Consider the following 19762-nt stretch of genomic DNA (forward strand, 5'->3'; position numbering starts at 1 on the left):
TAGCTACTGTGCCTAGAACTGTGCTATGTACTGTAGGGAAATCCAGAAAAGCATTAAATGAGGTTCTTGTCCTCTAGAAGCTTACTATCTTACTGAGACACTATATTTACACATATGAAAGAATTAAGAGAAAATTCAATATAATGGAAATATTGTAAAACACACATAAATTGTTCTAAATGACAGGTTTTAAATGTGCAGACATTAAGTATTGTACATGTTCATATGAGAAATTACACAAGTGACCCCTGTGCCACTAACACTTTGAATAGTTTTATTAAGAGTGGTATTGGATCTATGCTGAGCGTTCACATTCTCTCATGTGATTACCCAAATACCAATACCACACATGTTGAAGAGTCTTTCAGGGATTAGAAAACAGTTTATGGTGATGAAACAAAGCAAAGCAGATTCATAATACTGGCTATGTTACTTTTTCAATAAATACTGATTGAGACATTACTATGTGCCAGGTACTATGCCAAGGATTGGGAACAATGAGCTAACTCCTGCCCTCAAAGAGCTCAAACCAGTTGGGACAAATGACTGACTGACACCACAGGACAGTGTAACAGTAAGTGCTCTACTGGAGGTATGTAAAGGGTGCTGTAGTGGCAAAGAGGTTTCTGTACTCACACCATGTCTAACCAAGTCGGTATGAATCCAGCACTTGTCTGATACAACTGTCAAAGACCCATGTGGCTCCCTGTGCTCACCACGGGGCACTGAGAACTCTTACTATAGGCTAACAGCCTAAATGGTAGTAAAATGCTCTTCTAAAGAGCAAAACAGATGATTTTCTCTGGAAGAAAATTAACATTACAGCACCTGTTATAAGGCTGAGCACACAGCAGGCATTCAATAAATGCTTGCTACAGTAATTCACCCGGGCAGGGACTTCCTCACATTCTGCTACAATTTGGTCAGTGAAAAGCAGTTCTCAGAAGAGAAAAAACAAAAAGGAAAGAAAACTACCAAACACAGCCTTGTCTGTTGACAATGGGTCCAAAAGAAAATCTGTCAATTTGCTAGCACCACAACCTGAAATAATGCTTGATCTGACCCAGGATGAATACCAAAGTTCTGAGAGGGCAGAGCCAACTCTCACCTCCTTGATGCGCACCCCTCTCTCCCCTCTAGTGGCATTTAGCAGCAGCTTTCTGAGCTGTTTGTCATCCACGGCCTTTGGGAGGTTGTGCAGGCAGAGCCTCGTCTGGGAGACAAAGATATTCTGGTCCTTCAATTTCTGATGCTTCAGTAGCTCAAACTGAAAGAACAACAAACTGTTAAGAATACAATCCACCTTTTAAAAATGCAGGCTCATAGCTCTCCAAAAGGGAAGAACCATGACGCCCATCTAAGAACCACATCTGCAGATAAAAGGAGGGGAATTACCCACACTGCAGCCTTACGATGGCCACCCTCACAGGGAAAGGTTCAAGGAGGCAGCATGGTGGGTAGGCGGTACACACAATCATGGGCTCTGGAGTCAGACTCAATTAGATATCCATCCCCAACTAGCCAAACGTGAAATTTTTTAAGCCTCAATTTTTCAGCTACAAGTGAAACTGCTGATCAAAAAAGCAATCTCTCAGCACTGATGTGAGGCTGAAATGAGGTAATATACATAAAATCTCAAACTTGAAACCTGGCCCAGAGCAAATAATAAGTAACACTGTGTTTAACATCTATGCACAGTCCTTATTCACCCACCAACTCAAACTAATTATCTAGTCCTTTCAAAAGGAAACAGAATTTATTTAAAGAATACTTGAGAGAATGTTGTCTTGGCTCAACTCTGCCACCTTGAGGCAAAAGAGTATTCATGACCACAGAAATGCATTCTGCTTCTAGAGCATCAGCCTCAACTATGCTGCACAAAACAGTGGTCTCAGAGCAACCTGTCTCTAAAGTGAAAAGATGACATTCTTCTCCTGATTTGTTTTTTTAAAATTAGGTTAGTAGAAAAAAGTTTTAAATTGAAATTTTCTTTTATTAAGTCTTCTCGTTACTGCTATTCTTTGGTAAAAGTACTAACAAATCACAAAATAAACAGATACTCTGGAAATGAGTATTACAGGGCTATTTGAGGAGGCTATCATGCTGAAGTTCAACAGTCTGATTTTTCTCCCAGGAAAAACTGTGTTTGCTGTGAATTATCATGCATATAATCTAGTGAGCTTTTTGCTAGAAAAATTCATTCTAAGAGGAAACTAAATGTGTCACTATCGCATTGTGATCAGAAAAGGGCATACAATGTCCCCCAAACACACCCCAATACCATGATTTCCAGATGCTCACTATCAAAGGCAGTTGAGAACACTGGTCTAGAAAACGAACACAGAAAAGACACACTGCCTCTTGCTGTCATTATTTTCTCATCTCTGTCCACCATCTTCTGCACTTTCAGGTTCCATAGTTAACTCTGTTACTGGTTATGCATCTTTACCATTCTAAGCTGCCTTAGCCTTTTGAAAGCAAGCTATATGAGCAAAAGTAAAAATTACTGGGGACAAACATTACTGAGCAGCAAAGGAACTTAATGGTAGCAGTTATCAGTGGAAACTCCCATAATACGGAGTTTTCCTAAAATGATTTTATAATCTAGGGATATCACCCTCCTGCCCAAAATGTCTATCTTAACTTTGACTTCCAAGACCCACATCTACCTCCTTCCCTACTAACTCCAGCTTGCTCTGATCTTCCTTTCTTATGTTATTCTGCATTTATACCGATATCTACTTATAAATAGCCCTAGCCTCTAAGCATTTACTGCATGATCTACAAACATACTATTCGGCAAATATTTACTGCTGAGCATTAGGAAAATAAAGAATAAGACCCAGTTCTTATAATGGCATATAATGCTGATATAATATTATGTATAATGTTGGGTTATCTGTTTTGTCACCTGTGTGTTTCTTTTCTAACAAAAGTGTAAGTTGGGTCTGTGATCAATACTTAGCTCTTTGATAAGCACCTCTAGCATTCATTATTATTTTTTATTGATTTATAATAAGTCATGCAGAACCTGACGGCTGGTGCCTAATCCACTCACTCGTTCTCTTTTGGCCATATCAGCAGCACTCACGCCCTCTGCAGCCTTCGTCCCAGCACGAATCACTGCAGAAAGAGGAAAACAGGCCAAGACATCAGCATGGGAATTTTCACTGAGCAACAAGAAGAATGTGATTTGAATGATGCAAGCTCTCTGTATAGGGCCCAGAGGACTATGCTGGCCAGGAGACAGTGGCATTTGGGTAGGTCCAGAAATAGGCTACAGGGCTAAGTTCTCGGCTCAGAGCTGCTCTCAAGGACCAAAACTCTGAACATTTTGTGATTTTTGCTCTTTTTCTCATTCCCTCCCCTTAGAGAAGCTTCATGTACATGCCCAAAGTCAGATGGCAAGGCCCAGAGGAAGTTCTGAAAGTAAGTACATTTTAGACATTTGGAATGCAAAAATGCTCCCCCTATAATCTGCCCTTAGAATGTTGCTGCTCTTCATGTACTTGGGGGCCACTACTAAGCAGTGAATAAGCCAGCCCAGAAAACAGCCACGCTGCCATATAAAGGCCTAGTCCGAAAGGCTAATGGCCTTACATTAATAGTCTAGGCGGTGCAGAAGGTGGGCCAATAAATACTGTATGACCTTGAAGAAGAGATTCTTCTTTTTTTTTAATTAAAGCTAATTTTTTATTCTCTTTCTGACATTAAGAGAAAGACACTGATTGTACATGTTAAATTCATGAATAATCCAAAAGAATAATTCTAGTCATAATTTTCAACTCCTTCAGAAAACATATTAGAAATGATGACAAGAAGCGAAGGCAATTTGAGTTTTTCCTTCCTCTTTGCCCTGGCAATCCTCTGACGAAAAGGTCTAGAGGCATGCAGGCAGAAAAACAAATGGACCAGTTAATCCACAGACTGGGTGAAGTTTGCTAAGAGAAAGCCACATCTGCTAAAGCGGAATCACAATATAACACTGTTAAAGAGACATTTGGGTTTTTAATTTGAAACATGATCCCAAACACACTATTGTTGGGTCACTGTCATAGCACAGAGCCAGCTACTGAGAAGGGTGGTTCATGTCTCCCTTCCACTACTCACAGCCTTCCCGGGCCAGATAGAGGTTCCGGGTTCCAGTTGGCTTCTTCACCTTCTTTGTCTGGAGCTTTGCAGCCTCATCACGGGTCACTGCCAAGTCAACCTTGAGCTGCCGGCCATCCAGTTTAAGCCCACCACCCTGTAAGAGGTTGTAATCCTCTCTCTTAAAATACATAATAAGTAGAAACTAAGCACCTGACAAGGAACACCAAGGAAACGGAAACAGCAAGCCCTAACTATGCTATGGAACCCAACCCCCAGGATGTTTTAGCCCAGCTGGCTGCAAGTGGATCACTGAGCCTAACAGTATTTAGTATAGTCATGCAAAAGGCCACGTGTGTACTTAGGGCAGTCAGCAGTAAATAATTTATTTTTGGGGAGTTGATTAGTCCCAAAGTAGGCCCAAATTGAGGAAAATGATCTGTAAATAGGCATATTTTTAGCATTCTAAAGAAAGCTAATGAAATAATAGTGTTAATTCTACTCAAGAAAATTTAGGAGACAATGGCATCAGGATAACTTGTCTCAAAACAATGTATACTCTTGCTCATAGAATACACAGAAAAATTCTTCATCACCCACTTTCTCTCTCAAACACATTTACTCTTGGGGCTGGCCCGGTAGTGCAGCAGTTAAGTGCACAGGTTCCACTTCGGCAGCCTAGGGTTCGCCAGTTTGGATCCCAGGTGCAGACATGGCACCGCTTGGCAAGCCAGGCTGTGGTAGGCTTCCCACATATAAAGCAGAGGAAGATGGGCATGGATGTTAGCTCAGGGCCAGTCTTCCTCAGCAAAAAGAGGAGGATTGGCAGTAGTTAGCCTAGGGCTAATCTTCCTCAGAAAAACAAAACAAAACATTTACTCTACTTCATAGATGGCCTTAATCCGTTCTTGCCCCAGTCTTTCATGTCATCAGCTAGGATAAAGGCTAACACACAGATAGTGATCAAGAAATATTACATATATCATTATACCCGTTTCCTCACCTATAAAATAGGGATAATAATTGTACTTACCTTATATGCTCCTATAAGGCTGATATAAAGATTAAAATAAGGTAATACAAGTAAAGCTCAGTGCCTAACCAAGTGCTCAATAAGTGTTAGCTTTATTATTATATTATTGACAATAATAATAATATTGCTTTTTGTAAACATCAGATGTTGCCCCTGGGAGCCACTATCACCTAAGTTATAGAGTAAAGGAAATGTCTTCCTTACCTCGGTCTCTGGAGATGCAGCTTCAAGGCATTTCTGAGCTGCTTCTTGAGTCATGAACTGAGCAAATGCACAACCTACTCAAGAGACAAAATTAAGTGAGATCACAAACTCCCATGGCCCACCAGGAAGCCAAAGACAACACTACAAATGGTGGCAACCTGACACAACGTGGAAGGGGTAGTAGCATCCTTTTGCTAAGTACCACGAGACAGGCACTGTGTCAGGCATTAAGAGTTCAAAGACATAAGATAGCACACCTGCTCACAATGAAATTTTATTACTTCCTTCATCTTTTCCAATACATCTTAGAGCTTTAGTCTCACCATCTCCCTCCTTAATAAGAAAGATCCATACGAAATGGTAGAGAAATTCCAGCTTAACACTTAATTCACTTACTGCATGTCTATTAGAGGACTAAAAATAAGGCAGGAACCACTTAACCCTGAAATTAATTACAGATCTCACTGTCATCACAGTCACTTGGTGGGAGGTATCAGATAAGGGCAGATCTGTCTCTTGGAGTAAAAGTTCCTGGTCTCTATCACAAGAATACAGCAGTGAACCAGAAAGCCATGAACTCAATTCTTGATTCATGCTCTAAAATTTCCACAGGCCCACCCTTCACTGGCTAGATGTAAGGCCAATCAGCCCATCCTAATTTCTGCTATTGATAAAACACAGCTTTTACAAGCAAATAAAAAAAAGTTCACCTCATAGAAAACTCCAAAAAAGAAATACAGGTTACATAATATTTTGTTAGTATTCCTTTAGACTTCAAATATTCTTTCACATATAAAAACAATGCCATATTTCCTAGAGCTACTGGAACATTGATCTTTTACCACTATTTGCAGGTGACATGATTTTATATCTAGAAAACCTAAAGAATGCAACAAAAGACTATTAGAAATAATAAGTGAACACAGCAAAGTTGCAAGATACAAAACCAACAAACAAAAATCAGTTGTGTTTCTATACACTAACAACATACTAGCAGAAAGAGAATACAATCCCATTTACAACTGCAACAACAACAACAAAATACCTAGGAATAAGTTTAACCAAAGAGGTGAAAGACCTGTACACTGAAAACTATAAAACACTTAAAAGAAACTGAAGACAACACAAAGAAATAGAAAGATAGTCCATGCTCATGGATTGGAAGAATTAACATAGTTAAAATGTCCATACTCCCTACAGCAATCTACTGATTCAATGCAATCCCTATCAAAGTCCCAACAACATTGTTCAAAGAAATAGAACAAAGAATCCTAAAACTTATATGGAACAACAAAAGACTCCGAATAGCCAGAGGAATCCCGAGAAAAAAGAACAAAGCTGGAGGTATCACACTTCCTAATTTCAAAATATACTACAAAGCTGTAGTAATCAAAATGGCATGGTACTGACACAAAAAGAGACACACAGATCAATGGAACAGAATTGAGAGCCCAGAAATAAACCCATGCATCTATGGACAGCTAATTTTTGACAAGGGAACCAAGAACATATAATGGAGAAAGGAAAATCTCTTTAATAAATGGTGTTGGGAAAACTGGCCACATGCAAAAGAATGAAAGTAGACCATTATCTTACAATATATACAAAAATTAACAAAAATGTATTCAAGACTTGAATGTAAGACCTGAAACCATAAAAGCTCTAGAAGAAAACATAGGCAGTATACTCTTCAACATCAGTCTTAGCAGCATCTTTTTGAACACCATGACTCACTAGGCAAGGGAAACAAAAAAAAAATAAACAAATGAGGCTACATCAAACTAAAAAGCTTCTGCACAGCAAAGAAAACCATCAACAAAATGAAAGACAAGCTAACAATTGGGAGAAGATAATTCACAAACCATATATCTGATAAAGGGTTAATATCCAAAATTTATAAAGAACTCATACATCTCAACAATAAAGAAACAAACAACCCAATTAGAAAATGGGCAAAAGATCTAAACAGACACTATTCCAAAGAAGATTTACAGATGGCCAACAGGCACATGAAAAGATGTTCAACATCACTAATTATTAGGGAAATGCAAATCAAAACTACAATGAGGTATCACCTCATGCCCGTCAGAATGGCTATAATTAACAAGACAAGAAATAAGAGGTGTTAGAGAGGATGTGGAGAAAAGGGAACCCTCATACACTGCTGGTGGGAATGCAAACTGGTGCAGCCTCTAGGGCAAACAGTACGAAGACTCCTAAAAAAATTCAGAATAGAGAGCCAGCCCTGATGGCCTAGTGGTTAAAGTTGGGCATGCTCTGCTTTGGCAGCTGGGGTTCAGTTCCTGGGTGCGGAACCACACCACTTGTCTGTCAGTAGCCATGCTGTGGTAGGGGCTCACATAGAAGAACTAGAAGGACTTACAACTAAAATATACAACTATGTACTGGGGGCTTTGGGGTGGCGGGGGGAGGAGGAAGATTGGCAAGAGATTTGCTCAGAGCAAATCTTTTCCAGCCAAAAAAAATAAGAGAATAGAACTACCATATGATTCACTATTCCACTTCTGGATATTTATCCAAAGAACACAGAAACGTGAATGTGTAAAGATATATGCATCCCTATGTTCATTGCAGCATTATTCACAATAGCCAAGACTAGGAAACAACCTAAGTGTCCATCAGTGGATGAATGGATAAAGAAGTTGTGGTGTATATACACAATGGAATACTACTCAGCTATAAAAAAGATGAAATTTTGCTGTTTTGAGACAACACAGATGGACTTTGAGGGTATTATGCATGCTAAGCAAAATAAGTCAGATGAAGAAAGTCAAATATTGTACGATTTCACTCATAAGAAAATAAAAACACCACCACCAAATAAGCACATAGATACAGAGATTGGGAAGGCGAAAGGGGTGATAGGGCATATGTGTATGCTGGTAGATGGTAATTAGTCTTTGGGTGGTGAACATGATGTAGTCTACACAGAAATCGAAATATAATGATGTACACCTGAAATTTATTTGTTTTAAACCAATGTTACCTCAAAAAAAAAAAAATATGAATGAATGTTAGCAGACTAACTGAAAAGACACATGTAGCAGGCCAACACAAGGGTCACCATCTAGGTCTTCCCTGCCTCCTCCAGGCAGAGTCAAGTACCCCACCCACAGGTCCTCCACTCACATCTCTATTACAGTGCTGGTCAGGTGGCACCTTCCCAAACAGAGTGAATGCCTCAGGAATAAGGGGCATGTTTCTTGGCTGTTTGTAGATCCCTAGTACCTACCATAATGTCCAGCATTAACAGATACTCAAAAGAAACAAATAATAAATATGGAGGAAAAAATGTTTCTAATAGGCAGATCCGCCTATTTATCCAATATGAAGAAAGTGAGTAAGTACTTCTCTCTGAATGGGTATGAATTTTATCATTGGAATTTCCAGGATCAGTACTGGGTTCAGTCTTAACACTTCCCAAAAAGTCTTCAGATAATATTTAGCTCTTTCAGGCAGTGAAATGGCATGCTGACGGGGAAATATTGTAGCAGGAGGCCAAAGTTGTGTGAGTAGGCAGAAAAAGTGCCAGAAAACCTTAATACGAGCTAGGGAAAGACAATGCATTATGAAAAAATAATGAAAACTATGCTTATTAAGATCATTAACTCTCAGCTAACATTAATAGACCAAGAAAGAGACTGAGCAGGTCAACTGTAGACTACCTTCTGAAAATATCAACTCAATATACTACTGCACTCAAAAAGGAATAAAAGATACCATCAAAGTAAAGCAATATCCTTTACTGCTTAAAACATTCTATGCAACTTTAGTTGCCCATTTTTAGAAGAACATACTAGAATGGAGAAGGTCCAAGAAGTATAACTGAATATCAGAGCTGAAGGCACCTTAAGTGACTACTCTAGTTAAACCCACTCATTTTACACATAAGAAACTGAAGCCCAGGGTGCTTAAATGATTTGCCAAAAATCACCCAGCTGTTCTATGGCTTAGCTGGGATTAGATCCCTAATCTCCAGGAAGCAGCTGGATTTTCTTTCCATCAAATTGCCTTATTTACATCTTTTCTAGCTGAGTAAAAACCAAAACTGATCAGATCTCATCAATTCAGAAAATAAGAAAGTTTAGAATGGAGGTTATTAATCCATGGATAGGCTCCAGAGAGCCCACAAACCCTCAGAAGTGGTATTTTTCTGAGATGGTTCATTGCTTTTCCTAGATCTCAAAGGAATCAAGAATCATAACGAATTAAAAATTCACTGCTTTAGGAGAATGACTGCAGTTGATGAAATCAAAGATTATGAATGGAGAATGGGTTGAAAAGATGGTCCCCTAACAACAGTATACTAGAATAAGGAGTGGTCAACCCTTGAAGATCAAAAGAAACAGCTTTAGGGGAAAAAAACCTGAAGGCAGCACTACCGCTACACAGTTTTCCTTCTGACTATTGCCACTGCAACAAAGTTTCTGTGTCAGCTTCCATTTCTAACAAAAGAGCTGAGGAAGATTCCAGTAATTTCAAGCAATGTGGAATGATTAATACCCAGGAAATGTTATCACATTTGAAATTCAAAGGAGAACAACAAATGGAATTCATTACCCTAAAGTAAATAAGCAAGAGCTTGAAAAGCTTAGACAAAATTACGGCTGGCAGCACCATTAAAGGTGATGAGTTTGACATGATGGAAGACAACCTCAAAATGTCCTTGGTGCTTCTATGGACCAAAGAAACCTGGATGGCCTGTGAACCCCTCAGAAGGGCACATGTTATGCTCTCACATAACCTACTCAGTGCCTGTGACAGTGGTCTCAATCCTTTTAGGGCCTGACCAGCTGACAGCAAATACCTTTAGAATGCTCTGTGTCTGGATGCAAGACAATGCAGACATATTTAAGGTCTCCAAACTGCTGGAGGAGCTCCCCAAGCTCTTCTTCCTCTGAGTCAAAGGACAGGTTTCTATGGAAGACAATCAGGTCACAAGAAAGGTCAATAACAAAAGTGAGATTCTGTGTTCCAGTACAAGGTGAGCGAGTCAGACATCAATTAGAGGGTTCTCTTGTCCATGACCACCCTCCCCTGTTCAGGAATAGCACCAACAGGGGTGGCCCCCAGTGGCCAGGTCTCTGATGTATGACTCTGTCCTTCAGCCATAACTGACTGACCTGCCCAAGTCAATCAGATTCTCCTTCCCAGGAATTTAAAACTTGAGCAGACATACAACAAGGACCAGAAGTTACAGATGCAGATTCACTTCCAAACAGCAATGCCCCACCCGAGGGAAACTTCTGGGGAGCTGAAAATGTTCCATATCTTGATCAAGGTGGTGGTTACATGGTAATATATATACAGCTATACATATTTGTATGTGTGTGTGTGTATATATATATATGTATTTCATATATATATATGAAAAATTTCACTGAGTTGTACACATAGGTTAACGCACTTTACAGAATGCATGCTATACCTTAAGAAGGAAAAAAAAGGGCGGTGGGGATCCTCAGAGAAAAGACCCATGGCCTGCTGCAGCTAGGGTCTCAGAACTACCCAGATTTTCATCCCCTTCTTGAGGTTTGCTCTTTGACAAGCTTGATTCTGTGAGTCACCCTAATGTTCATCCAACAAACCCGCTTTTTCACTTAAACTGGCCAAATTTAGTTTCCCTTACTACAACCAAAAGACTCACAGCAGGCTAATGAGAAAAGTCAAAACTCTCCCTGTCTTTCAATTAGCCATTTTCTCCTCTGTGCTCCTATGAAATCAGGTTTCAGTTAAAATTTTACAAAAGTCATAAAGTCCTTCAAAATAATAACTCAAAAGCAAATATGGTAAAGTTTACTGGCTAAGTGCAAAAAAAGAAAATTACTTATTTCTCTCGATGGGATTAAAAAATGTTGGAAGGAGATTTTGTTCTACTAAATTTCAACACAGTGTGAAGATTCCTCATCTCCCCAGCTATGCGCAGCCTTCCAGGGATAAGAAAAACAGTCCCAAATAAATACCTATTTGACTTCTCTTACACTCAGTTCACGACCCCATAAATGATCCTGCCTTATGGAGTAACCAAGATAAAGAAGATGTTCTGTAATAAGACATATCCCAGCCACATTATTTCTTCGAATTTGCCTCATCATGTACATAGTTTTTTCTCTTCCATCCCATGACTTTCTTAAGTTCTTTATTAACTAAAAGATGTATAAGGAATGGTACCCTTGGTATTGAGGTCACAGGCTTCTAAATGCGACATTTCTTCCTTCCTTTTAGATAGAATCCTCTACAAATACAAAATTATTTATATGGCAATTCTAAATAACACAGTAAAAAAAAATTATGTAGACATATGCTGCAGAGGAAGAAAATAGGCTACAGCACAGCATGCATAGGCTAAACTCATTTTTGTGAATATTCATGATACGGGCATGTGTGCGGGTGTTCTCTGAGTAGTGATTAAGGTTAATTTTTTTGGTGTTGTTTTGCTCATTTATTTCCTAAATTTCCCACAATAAACATAAATTAACTGTGTAACAAAAACAATCTTAAAAGATTGTACAGAGCCTAGTAGTTAAAGTTTAGCATGTTCCACTTCAGTGGCCCAGGTTCGGTTCCTGGGCACGGAACCACACCACTCGTCCATCAGTAGCCATGCTGTGGTGGCAGCTCATGTAGAAGAACCAGAAGAACTTAGAACTATACATAACTATGTACTGGGGTTTTGGGGCAGGGGGAAAGAAGAAAAAAGGAGGAAGATAAGCTAGAGATATTAGCTTAGGGCAAATCATCCCCTGCAAAAAAGAAAATTCTACAAGAGGATAAAATATTCATTTCTAAAATAAGACCCAAGGATGAGAAGGCATGCTTGAAGTGTACTGAAGATATCCCAACCTTCTGAAAAAACCAATCTACTGCAGTCAATAGGACTAAAAGAGCAATGACAACATGAAATAAAACCTAACTCCAGCCCAACTCTCTCCCTCAGTTTTCCTAGAAATAGGATGCCTTACTTTATTCTGGACACTACTTTAGAATATAAGTTAGGCATGAAGAAAGAAATCATTTTGGAGTAGCGGTGTTACTCCCTCCCCAGCACTCCTTCTAAAACAAAGGCCAGAAGCAAGATGTTTCTAATAGTTAAAGAATTGATTTGTGCCAAATTATGCCACCCCAATTACAAAGAATGGAATCTAAATGAGGACAAGATATGAAGACCCCTGCTATTTATCTTCTTTGTATAGTTCTGATTCTCCTACGTTTCTCATTGTTTGGTATGTTCTTAGGGCCAGATGTGCTAATGGTCTTAGAGGCATCTAACTTTCTGGCTTAGCTAACAGAACTAGCACCAAAAAAAAAAAGGAGAAAGAGGGAAGGAGGGAGAAGAAAAAAGAGAACCCTCTGAAGGCGACATAATCAGCAGTTGTCAAGGTAGAAGGGGATACCTGATAAAGACAGTTTTCCCTTCATTCACATCAGGGGGTAGCTTCCTCTTCTTTTTCTTTGAGACTTGCACATCTACAGTAAAAAGAAAAGTAACAAACTGAAAAAGAGTAGTGCAAGCCATACAACAATGGGTTAACTTCTTAAATATATAAAGATCTTGCATAAATCAATAAGAAAAAATCTGATTAAAAATGAACAAAGTATGTGAAACTAAATATAGAGAAAGATGCTCAAACTCACTCATAATTAAAGAAAAACATAGCACAAGAAATAAGATACTATTTTTCACCAACAGATTAGCAAAAACCAAAAAGACAGATGATATCCACTGTGGTAATGGTATGGGAAAAAAGAGATTCCCCACGTACTGTTGTGACAGTGTAAACTTTCTGAAAATATAAAATATGTAGGACATTTGAGGAGAAAAAATGCACATACCCACAAACAACATACACTATATTGTATATATGTGCGTATATATGTGTATGTGTTTGCTTATAAAGGCATTAAATATCTTTGAATACACGAGAAACTTGGTTGTCTCTGGGGAGGGGCCCTAAGTGGTCAGGAACAGGGTATAAGGGAGACTCACTGTTTGTTTTTAAAAATAGACACACATGCGGGATGTGCGAATTTAACTGCTGCACTACTGGGCCGGCCCCTAAGCTAGGTTTTAAATTCCCTAACAAAGAATCTTAACTCTCAGACACCACTCCAAACTCATTTAAAAAACAAAACAAAAACACCTTTAGAAGACAGGAATATAAAGGTTTCATCTTTGGCATTGAAACATAAATTTGACAGCACACCTCAGGGTCCTATTTAAAAAGAGGCATGAGCTGAACTGAGGCATATCTCTCAGTAACTTATTTTAAATTTAAAGGCATCTACAAAGATCCCTGGCAAACCTTCGTCCTCTTGCTCTTCAGTGTTGGTATCACTCTGAGCCTGTTCCTCTCCACTGTCAATACTCTCTCCGTCCTCCAGGTCGCCGTCCTCATCGGAATGCTCCTCTTCACTGCCTTCTGCAGGCGCTGCCCTCTTCACTGCTCTGCAACGGGACAGTTCAGAACTAAGGATCTGGGCTGAGACGGGCCTATCCAACTTCCTTACCCGTGTCAATTCTGCAATGATGGGGGCAGGAAAAGACATCACTTTTCCTCTCAGAAACAACTCTAAATCTTCCTCTGTTGTCTCAGAACAAGCTGAGCTGCTTACCTCTTCTGAATTTGCACAGCCTTCATCACCTTTGATTCTTTATTCTCCTCCTCCTCTTCTTCATCTTCTTCATCCTCCTCCTCCTCCTCCTCCTCTTCCTCTTCCATATCATCTTCATCCTCCCCCTCCTCCTCCGCTTCCTCTCCCACATTCTCTTCTTCCCTGACATTCTCTTTACCTAATTTCTGATCTTTAGGTTCAGGCCTCTTCTCCTCACCTACACAGGGAAGTAAAGAAAGTTAGGAGTTCACTTAGTATCCAAAACAGGGTTATTTTAACAAGAGCAACTAATACCCCAAGTTCCTAGTTTCTTTGGTTTTACAGAATCTCACATAGTTTTCTTACTGTACTTAACAGGAGAAAGTATGGAGGAAAAAAAGCAAAAAAACCCAACAAAAACCCCTCATCACTGAGATTCCCTTGGAGTCTGTCTCATTCATCAGAAACCTCAAGGTTAACCTGGCTTGGAATGAGAGAAGTAGCAACCAAGCCTCCACAAACAGCCCACCACTGTGCACCACGGCCAGCACAAGCCTTGCTCTGGAGCCCAACCATGAACTTTAGTCTCAGTGAGTTCTGTTTTCTGAGAACCTGGTGACTCAAAAGCCAATTGTTTTCTAAATAAAACTCAAATTTTTAAGTCTCCCTATTCTTTATGTTCTATCACTCCCTATTATGAAAAGCTTGGAGAGGACAGCAAGTAGAGGGGACAATGAACTCAGGCCCCACCCCTCACTTGCATCCGCATCCAAGAGGGAGCTTAGACTCAAAAGATCCTATGTTTTGGGACCAGATCACCAGATGGTATGATATGAACTGACAAAGAGCTCTGGGCTCATTTGTGAGACAGAAGGAATTCAGAGCTTTTCTTACTCTTCAGTCTCATTCTTCTGGTTAATCTTACGCTTTGGGTGTCTCTAGGCCAATGTTCTCACTGACAAGCAGGTTCCTTTATACTTTTATTGTAGATAGTTGTTTCTGCACTCACCTTGGGACATACAACCCCTCCTACCCAACACCACCACATCTTACCTGGAGCAGAAGCAGACTGAGTATTTTTATATTTATCCTTTGCCACGGCCCAATCCACAGCCACCGTCCGCCCTGTAAGACAGAAAAGTAGCATCAGAAAGGCCTTCTTCTTTTTAACATTCCTATCTCCTGTAAATGGCTTCTTATTCATCAAAGACTGTAACAGAACCAAAGGAGACAAAGAAACTGCCAATTCAGACAATGTTGGTCCTAAATAAAACTCCAGTAGCTGTCAATTCTTTTTAACCTTTAATCATTCTAACAACGAACAGAAATCTTGCCTTTCTACACAGCCACCATGCCTGGGATAAGATAGAGTAAAACATAAATAAAGAATTAGAAGAGTGCATCCAGTTAGACTTAAGTTTCCAGTTAGATTAGCAAGAGGCAAAACAGGCATTCTGGCATAATCTGCACCTTATTCAGAAGTTAGGAAGTCTCTGAGCCAATCCCTTCCTCAGGCAGAGTACCTCGTAAATCAATACCAGAGTAGCCTCACAGTCAACCTAAGAGCCTACAGATGGTAAACAGTGACGATAACCAAGAGGGAGGAACCTGCAGATCCCACATCCCCTAGACAGCAGCCTGCGTCTATCAGTGATTATTTCAGGGACAGCTCTCATTAGGGACTTAAAAGGACACTCATCACCAAATAAAGAAAAGAGAACAATGACATGGGTTCTTTCAAGTTTAACCCTAGAATAAAGTACTAGGAATATTTCACCAAAACAGCTTCTATATTAGCAGTGAGACTTTCAACAATGCAAACACCTTTTGAAAATGTAGAAAGTGGGTTACTGTGTGAATTTACCCCAACACCAGAAACATCTGGGTCAATGGTATGGGTATAGAAAACTTACCTTTTATCTCTTTCATGTTCATGCTTTTGAGAGCTTTTCCGGCTTCTAGGAGGTTTTTGAACTGAACAAAAGCGAAACCACGCATCTTTCCATCTGTGTGCAAAAGTAGAAAGAAGTTAGAGGCAGCAGGTAGGGAGCCAACAGACACTAAGAAAGAAGTGACAGCAAACCCAGATGGCCCAAATCCTGCCAACCAGTCAGCCCCTTGCCCAAAGCAACAGCTTATGTCCTGCTGAGCATACCCTGACTCAGGCTTGGGGAAAGCAACGCATTTTCTCAAACTGTAACTCATCTTCTAAAACTAGTTTGATCTAACTAAAACTACCATCAGGAGAATAGCACTAGTATTTGAGTTTTTATTACTTGTCAAGGACTGTGCCTGATACTTTATGTATATCATATCATCTGGGGCTCACAAAGAGTATGACATGAACCTTGTATTTCTACTTCAAATGGCGCTTAGTTCAAAGGCGATAAGGAAAAAGACCATTTTGTAAAATAATCTTAATCTAATCCACAACAAAAGAAGGGTTGCTAGTACCTGGTTTCCTAGGGATGTTTACTTCCAGGACAGCTCCAAATTGAGCAAATATTGTCTTCAAGTCATCTTCTGAACACTGAGGCCAAAAGTGAAGAAAGACAAAGAGAGATTATCACAGCAAATAAACACAAACATCAACTACCAAAGTAGTTCACTAGGAAGAGCCTGAATATTTGCACTCCTTTTTCACTTTTGAGACTAGGACATGGAACATTTCAGAATAGAAGACATCTGGCTTTGTATCTAAAAGGCAAAAAAGACAGATATCAGAGAGCTTTTCTCCCCTCCCTTTCTCAGCAGTAGTTTCCCAAAAAGGAGGGAATCTTCACACTTACTGTCCTTAATAAGGTCTTGTTTATACAGGCACATTTTATTTTTCTTTCTTTTTTTTTTTTTTTGTGAGGAAGACTAGCCCTGAGCTAACATCTGTTGCCAATCGTCCTCCTTTTGCTTGAGGAAGATTTGCCCTGAGCTAATATCTGTGCCAATCTTCCTCTATTTTGTATGTGGGATGCCACCACAGCATGGCTTGATGAGCACTGTGTAGGTCTGCAACTGGGATTTGAACCCGCAAATCCCAGGCCACTGAAGCAAAGTGCATGAACTTAACCACTATGCCACTAGGCTGGCCCCTACAAGCCCATTTTCTGAATTCAACAAGGTTAAGGTTCATTCCCAGAAGGAAGTAAGCCCAATTACACCATCCTAGTGAGGAGTTCCACCAATGAGCATGCCTTGGCTCCAACAGCCTTCAGAACACACAGTGTTAGCCTTCTCTGTCACTTACCTTAAAGCTCAGGTTCCGAATAATTAATCTGGCTTTCTTATCTGCCACTTTGGTTTTTTTAGGCTTCGGCTCCTTCTTTAGGGACTCTGAATTTTCTAAAAAGTAGGAGGCAATGGAGTAAGTCTGTGCTCCAAGACCACCCACCTCTCGGCCCAGAACACTACAGGAAAGAAGCTACTAGCAACAGATGACATTTACCACAGGGTTAAGTAAAGCAACTCCCAAGAACACCAGACTTTCCAGACTTAGAAGTAACTAAAAGACTAAAACAAGTAACAAAATACACTGGATGACTTAGAACATTAAAAGGAAATTTGGAAAGCTTTAGGTCTAGAAGCTAACCCCAGTGCCACTCTGCCTCCCTTTCACTCTGGGAGAAAACTCCCTTCACTTACTAGAAACTCACCATTTTTCCCCTTTTCCTTGGACTTGTTCCTCAGTTTTTTCTTAGCAACAGTCACGTTGATCTTGCAGCCTTCAAAGGTAGTAACCTCCTTGAGGGCCCTCTGAACATCTTCCAGCATAGAAAAAGTGACATAGCCAAAGCCTCGACATGCCTTACTCCCTGGAACAGTATCGGGGTGGGAGGGAGACGATCGTAAACCAAGAGCCCTAAATCAGTAAATTCTCAAAGTCCTAAACTAGCAGATATACAGCGGGGTGATCCTGTTGTCAGTTTGCCAAAATTCTTAGGAGGGAAAGAAACAAGGTTGGCATCAGTGGCCCCTTCTCCACTTTGCTCACAAATCGTCAGGCTTCCTCTTCTAACCTGGTGTCTTCGCTGTTAGCTCCTCTTCTTCCTCCTTTCCTGATAATCTCAAGGATATGGAGGATCCATGAAACACACTGCAGCTCCAAAGAAGAACTCAACATCAGATAGAACTGAACATCACCAGAGAAGTAAGGAAAGTAAGGTAGCTTCAAAAATTACAATGTAATAATGCAGCCCCTCCTCAGAATAGATCAGCAATGAATGGCTGAGGCCCTGACAAAAGAACCTCAAACGATAAACATTGCTTCGGGAGCCTGCAGATACCATTACCATTATTACCAACCCTTAGCAACCAACATCAAATTAAACTTTCCAAAATGGCTCCAAATCTCTTATCTCACTTTATCTTCAGAACACACCAAGGTAGGTAAAGCGAATATCATCATCCCTTCTTTCCAAATGAATACAGTCATGAGCTGCATAATGATGTTTTGGTCTAGGACTGACTTTACATAAGACGGTGGTCCCATGAGATTGGTACCATACAGCCCAGGTGTGTAGTAGGCTATACCACCCAGGTTTGTGTAAGTACACTCTATGATGTCCGCACAACACAAAATCGCCTAACGATGCACTTCTCAGAAGGTATGCCTGTCATTAAACGACTGCGTAGACACAGCAGCCAGGGAAGCCCCGACTAGCTGAGAGAGTGACATAGTGGGCATTCATGATAGTTGAGAAAATCAAATAAGATAATACATGGAAGACTCAGAACCCATCTGGCAATCAGTTGACTCTCAGTAAGCCTCACTGACGTTTTATTAAAAGTTAGCTACTTTCATTATTACAAAACCTGATCTTACATGTGAGTGCACACAATAAGCGGAAAGCGCTATATAAAGTTAAGGGAATGCTTTGACTTTCAAAAACAAACACCTAAGGACTCATCTAAAGCAGAATCAGTTTAAAAAAGAAACTCAAGGCCCAGTCCCTTCTCTTAGGGGCGGGTAAAGAATGATATGGCTCCGCGAAGTCTGGGTGTCCTCGCCCCCATCCCGCTCCCAGGAACCCCCAACCCTACCCTCGGCCGCCCCGCCCCATACCTTTCTCAGTCACCACGAAGCACTGCTTCACCGGCCCCACCTGACTGAACAGCTCCTCCAGCTGCTCACTGCGGGCCGAGGGCGGGAGGCGGCTCACAAACAAGGTCAGCCCAGCCATGAGGTCGGGAAACCGATGTGCGTGAGGCCGCAAGCAAACCAGGCCGGCGCACGAGAGTCACCGAGTCGCCTTTGCCTGCAGAACACGCCGTGTTGCCGGGAGGCCCCGGAAGTGCTCGTTACCCAAAAGAGTCCGGAGGAAAACGTGGTGGGAAGGGGAAAAAACATTCCGGAATGAAAAAATGGTGACGCCTGGGGGCTGAACTTGATTTGGGCTCCACCCCTAGTCCAAGTACCTCCCCCTGCCTCTGTAGGGAAACTCGATTTCGCTAGTTCCTACTCTGCTTAAAATCGCACTTTCAGGACATCGATCCCAAATTCACCAGGGCAGGCAGGAGAAGTCGTTTTTGCTGGCCTAACCAAGGATCGGACATACAACGGATGTTTAATAAATATTTTCCGAGGTGCCGCCCAGTCTCTCAGATTACATGCATGAAACACAGCCAGAATGCAAATAGACACAAGTATATCACATACATCATTCGGACATTTCTCACGTTCTCAGAAAATATGAGACATCTGTCAGACTGTAATAGATAACTGTAACTGTGCCTGTAACACTCCGCAAATTATACCTACTAAAGTACATGTAGACACAGATCGCACACGATCATTCTTTCGATAAGTATTTCCTGAGCTTTTACTATGTG

General features: G+C 40.6%; 1 protein-coding gene across 2 annotated transcripts in view; it reads right to left on the reverse strand.

Annotated features, from left to right (window-relative positions):
* RBM28 (RNA binding motif protein 28) overlaps positions 1-19562 on the reverse strand; it is a 30274-nt gene extending 10712 nt beyond the window's left edge. For both annotated transcript variants that reach the window (XR_011437982.1, XM_001502646.5), the window contains exons 1-14: positions 18996-19562; positions 17587-17745; positions 17181-17275; positions 16394-16469; positions 15853-15945; positions 14993-15064; positions 13961-14177; positions 13651-13793; positions 12742-12814; positions 10155-10264; positions 5327-5400; positions 4111-4246; positions 3059-3123; positions 1109-1267 (exon numbers count right to left, since the gene is read on the reverse strand). Coding sequence is in view for 1 of the 2 variants with exons in the window: in XM_001502646.5 (XP_001502696.1) it covers positions 1109-1267; positions 3059-3123; positions 4111-4246; positions 5327-5400; positions 10155-10264; positions 12742-12814; positions 13651-13793; positions 13961-14177; positions 14993-15064; positions 15853-15945; positions 16394-16469; positions 17181-17275; positions 17587-17745; positions 18996-19113 (1590 nt within the window). In the remaining variant the exon portion in view is untranslated. The remainder of the gene's footprint in view (positions 1-1108; positions 1268-3058; positions 3124-4110; positions 4247-5326; positions 5401-10154; positions 10265-12741; positions 12815-13650; positions 13794-13960; positions 14178-14992; positions 15065-15852; positions 15946-16393; positions 16470-17180; positions 17276-17586; positions 17746-18995) is intronic.
* Positions 19563-19762: the final 200 nt, after the last annotated feature.

The sequence above is a fragment of the Equus caballus genome, chromosome 4 (assembly GCF_041296265.1).
Source record: "Equus caballus isolate H_3958 breed thoroughbred chromosome 4, TB-T2T, whole genome shotgun sequence".
In the NCBI taxonomy this organism is placed as follows: domain Eukaryota; kingdom Metazoa; phylum Chordata; class Mammalia; order Perissodactyla; family Equidae; genus Equus; species Equus caballus.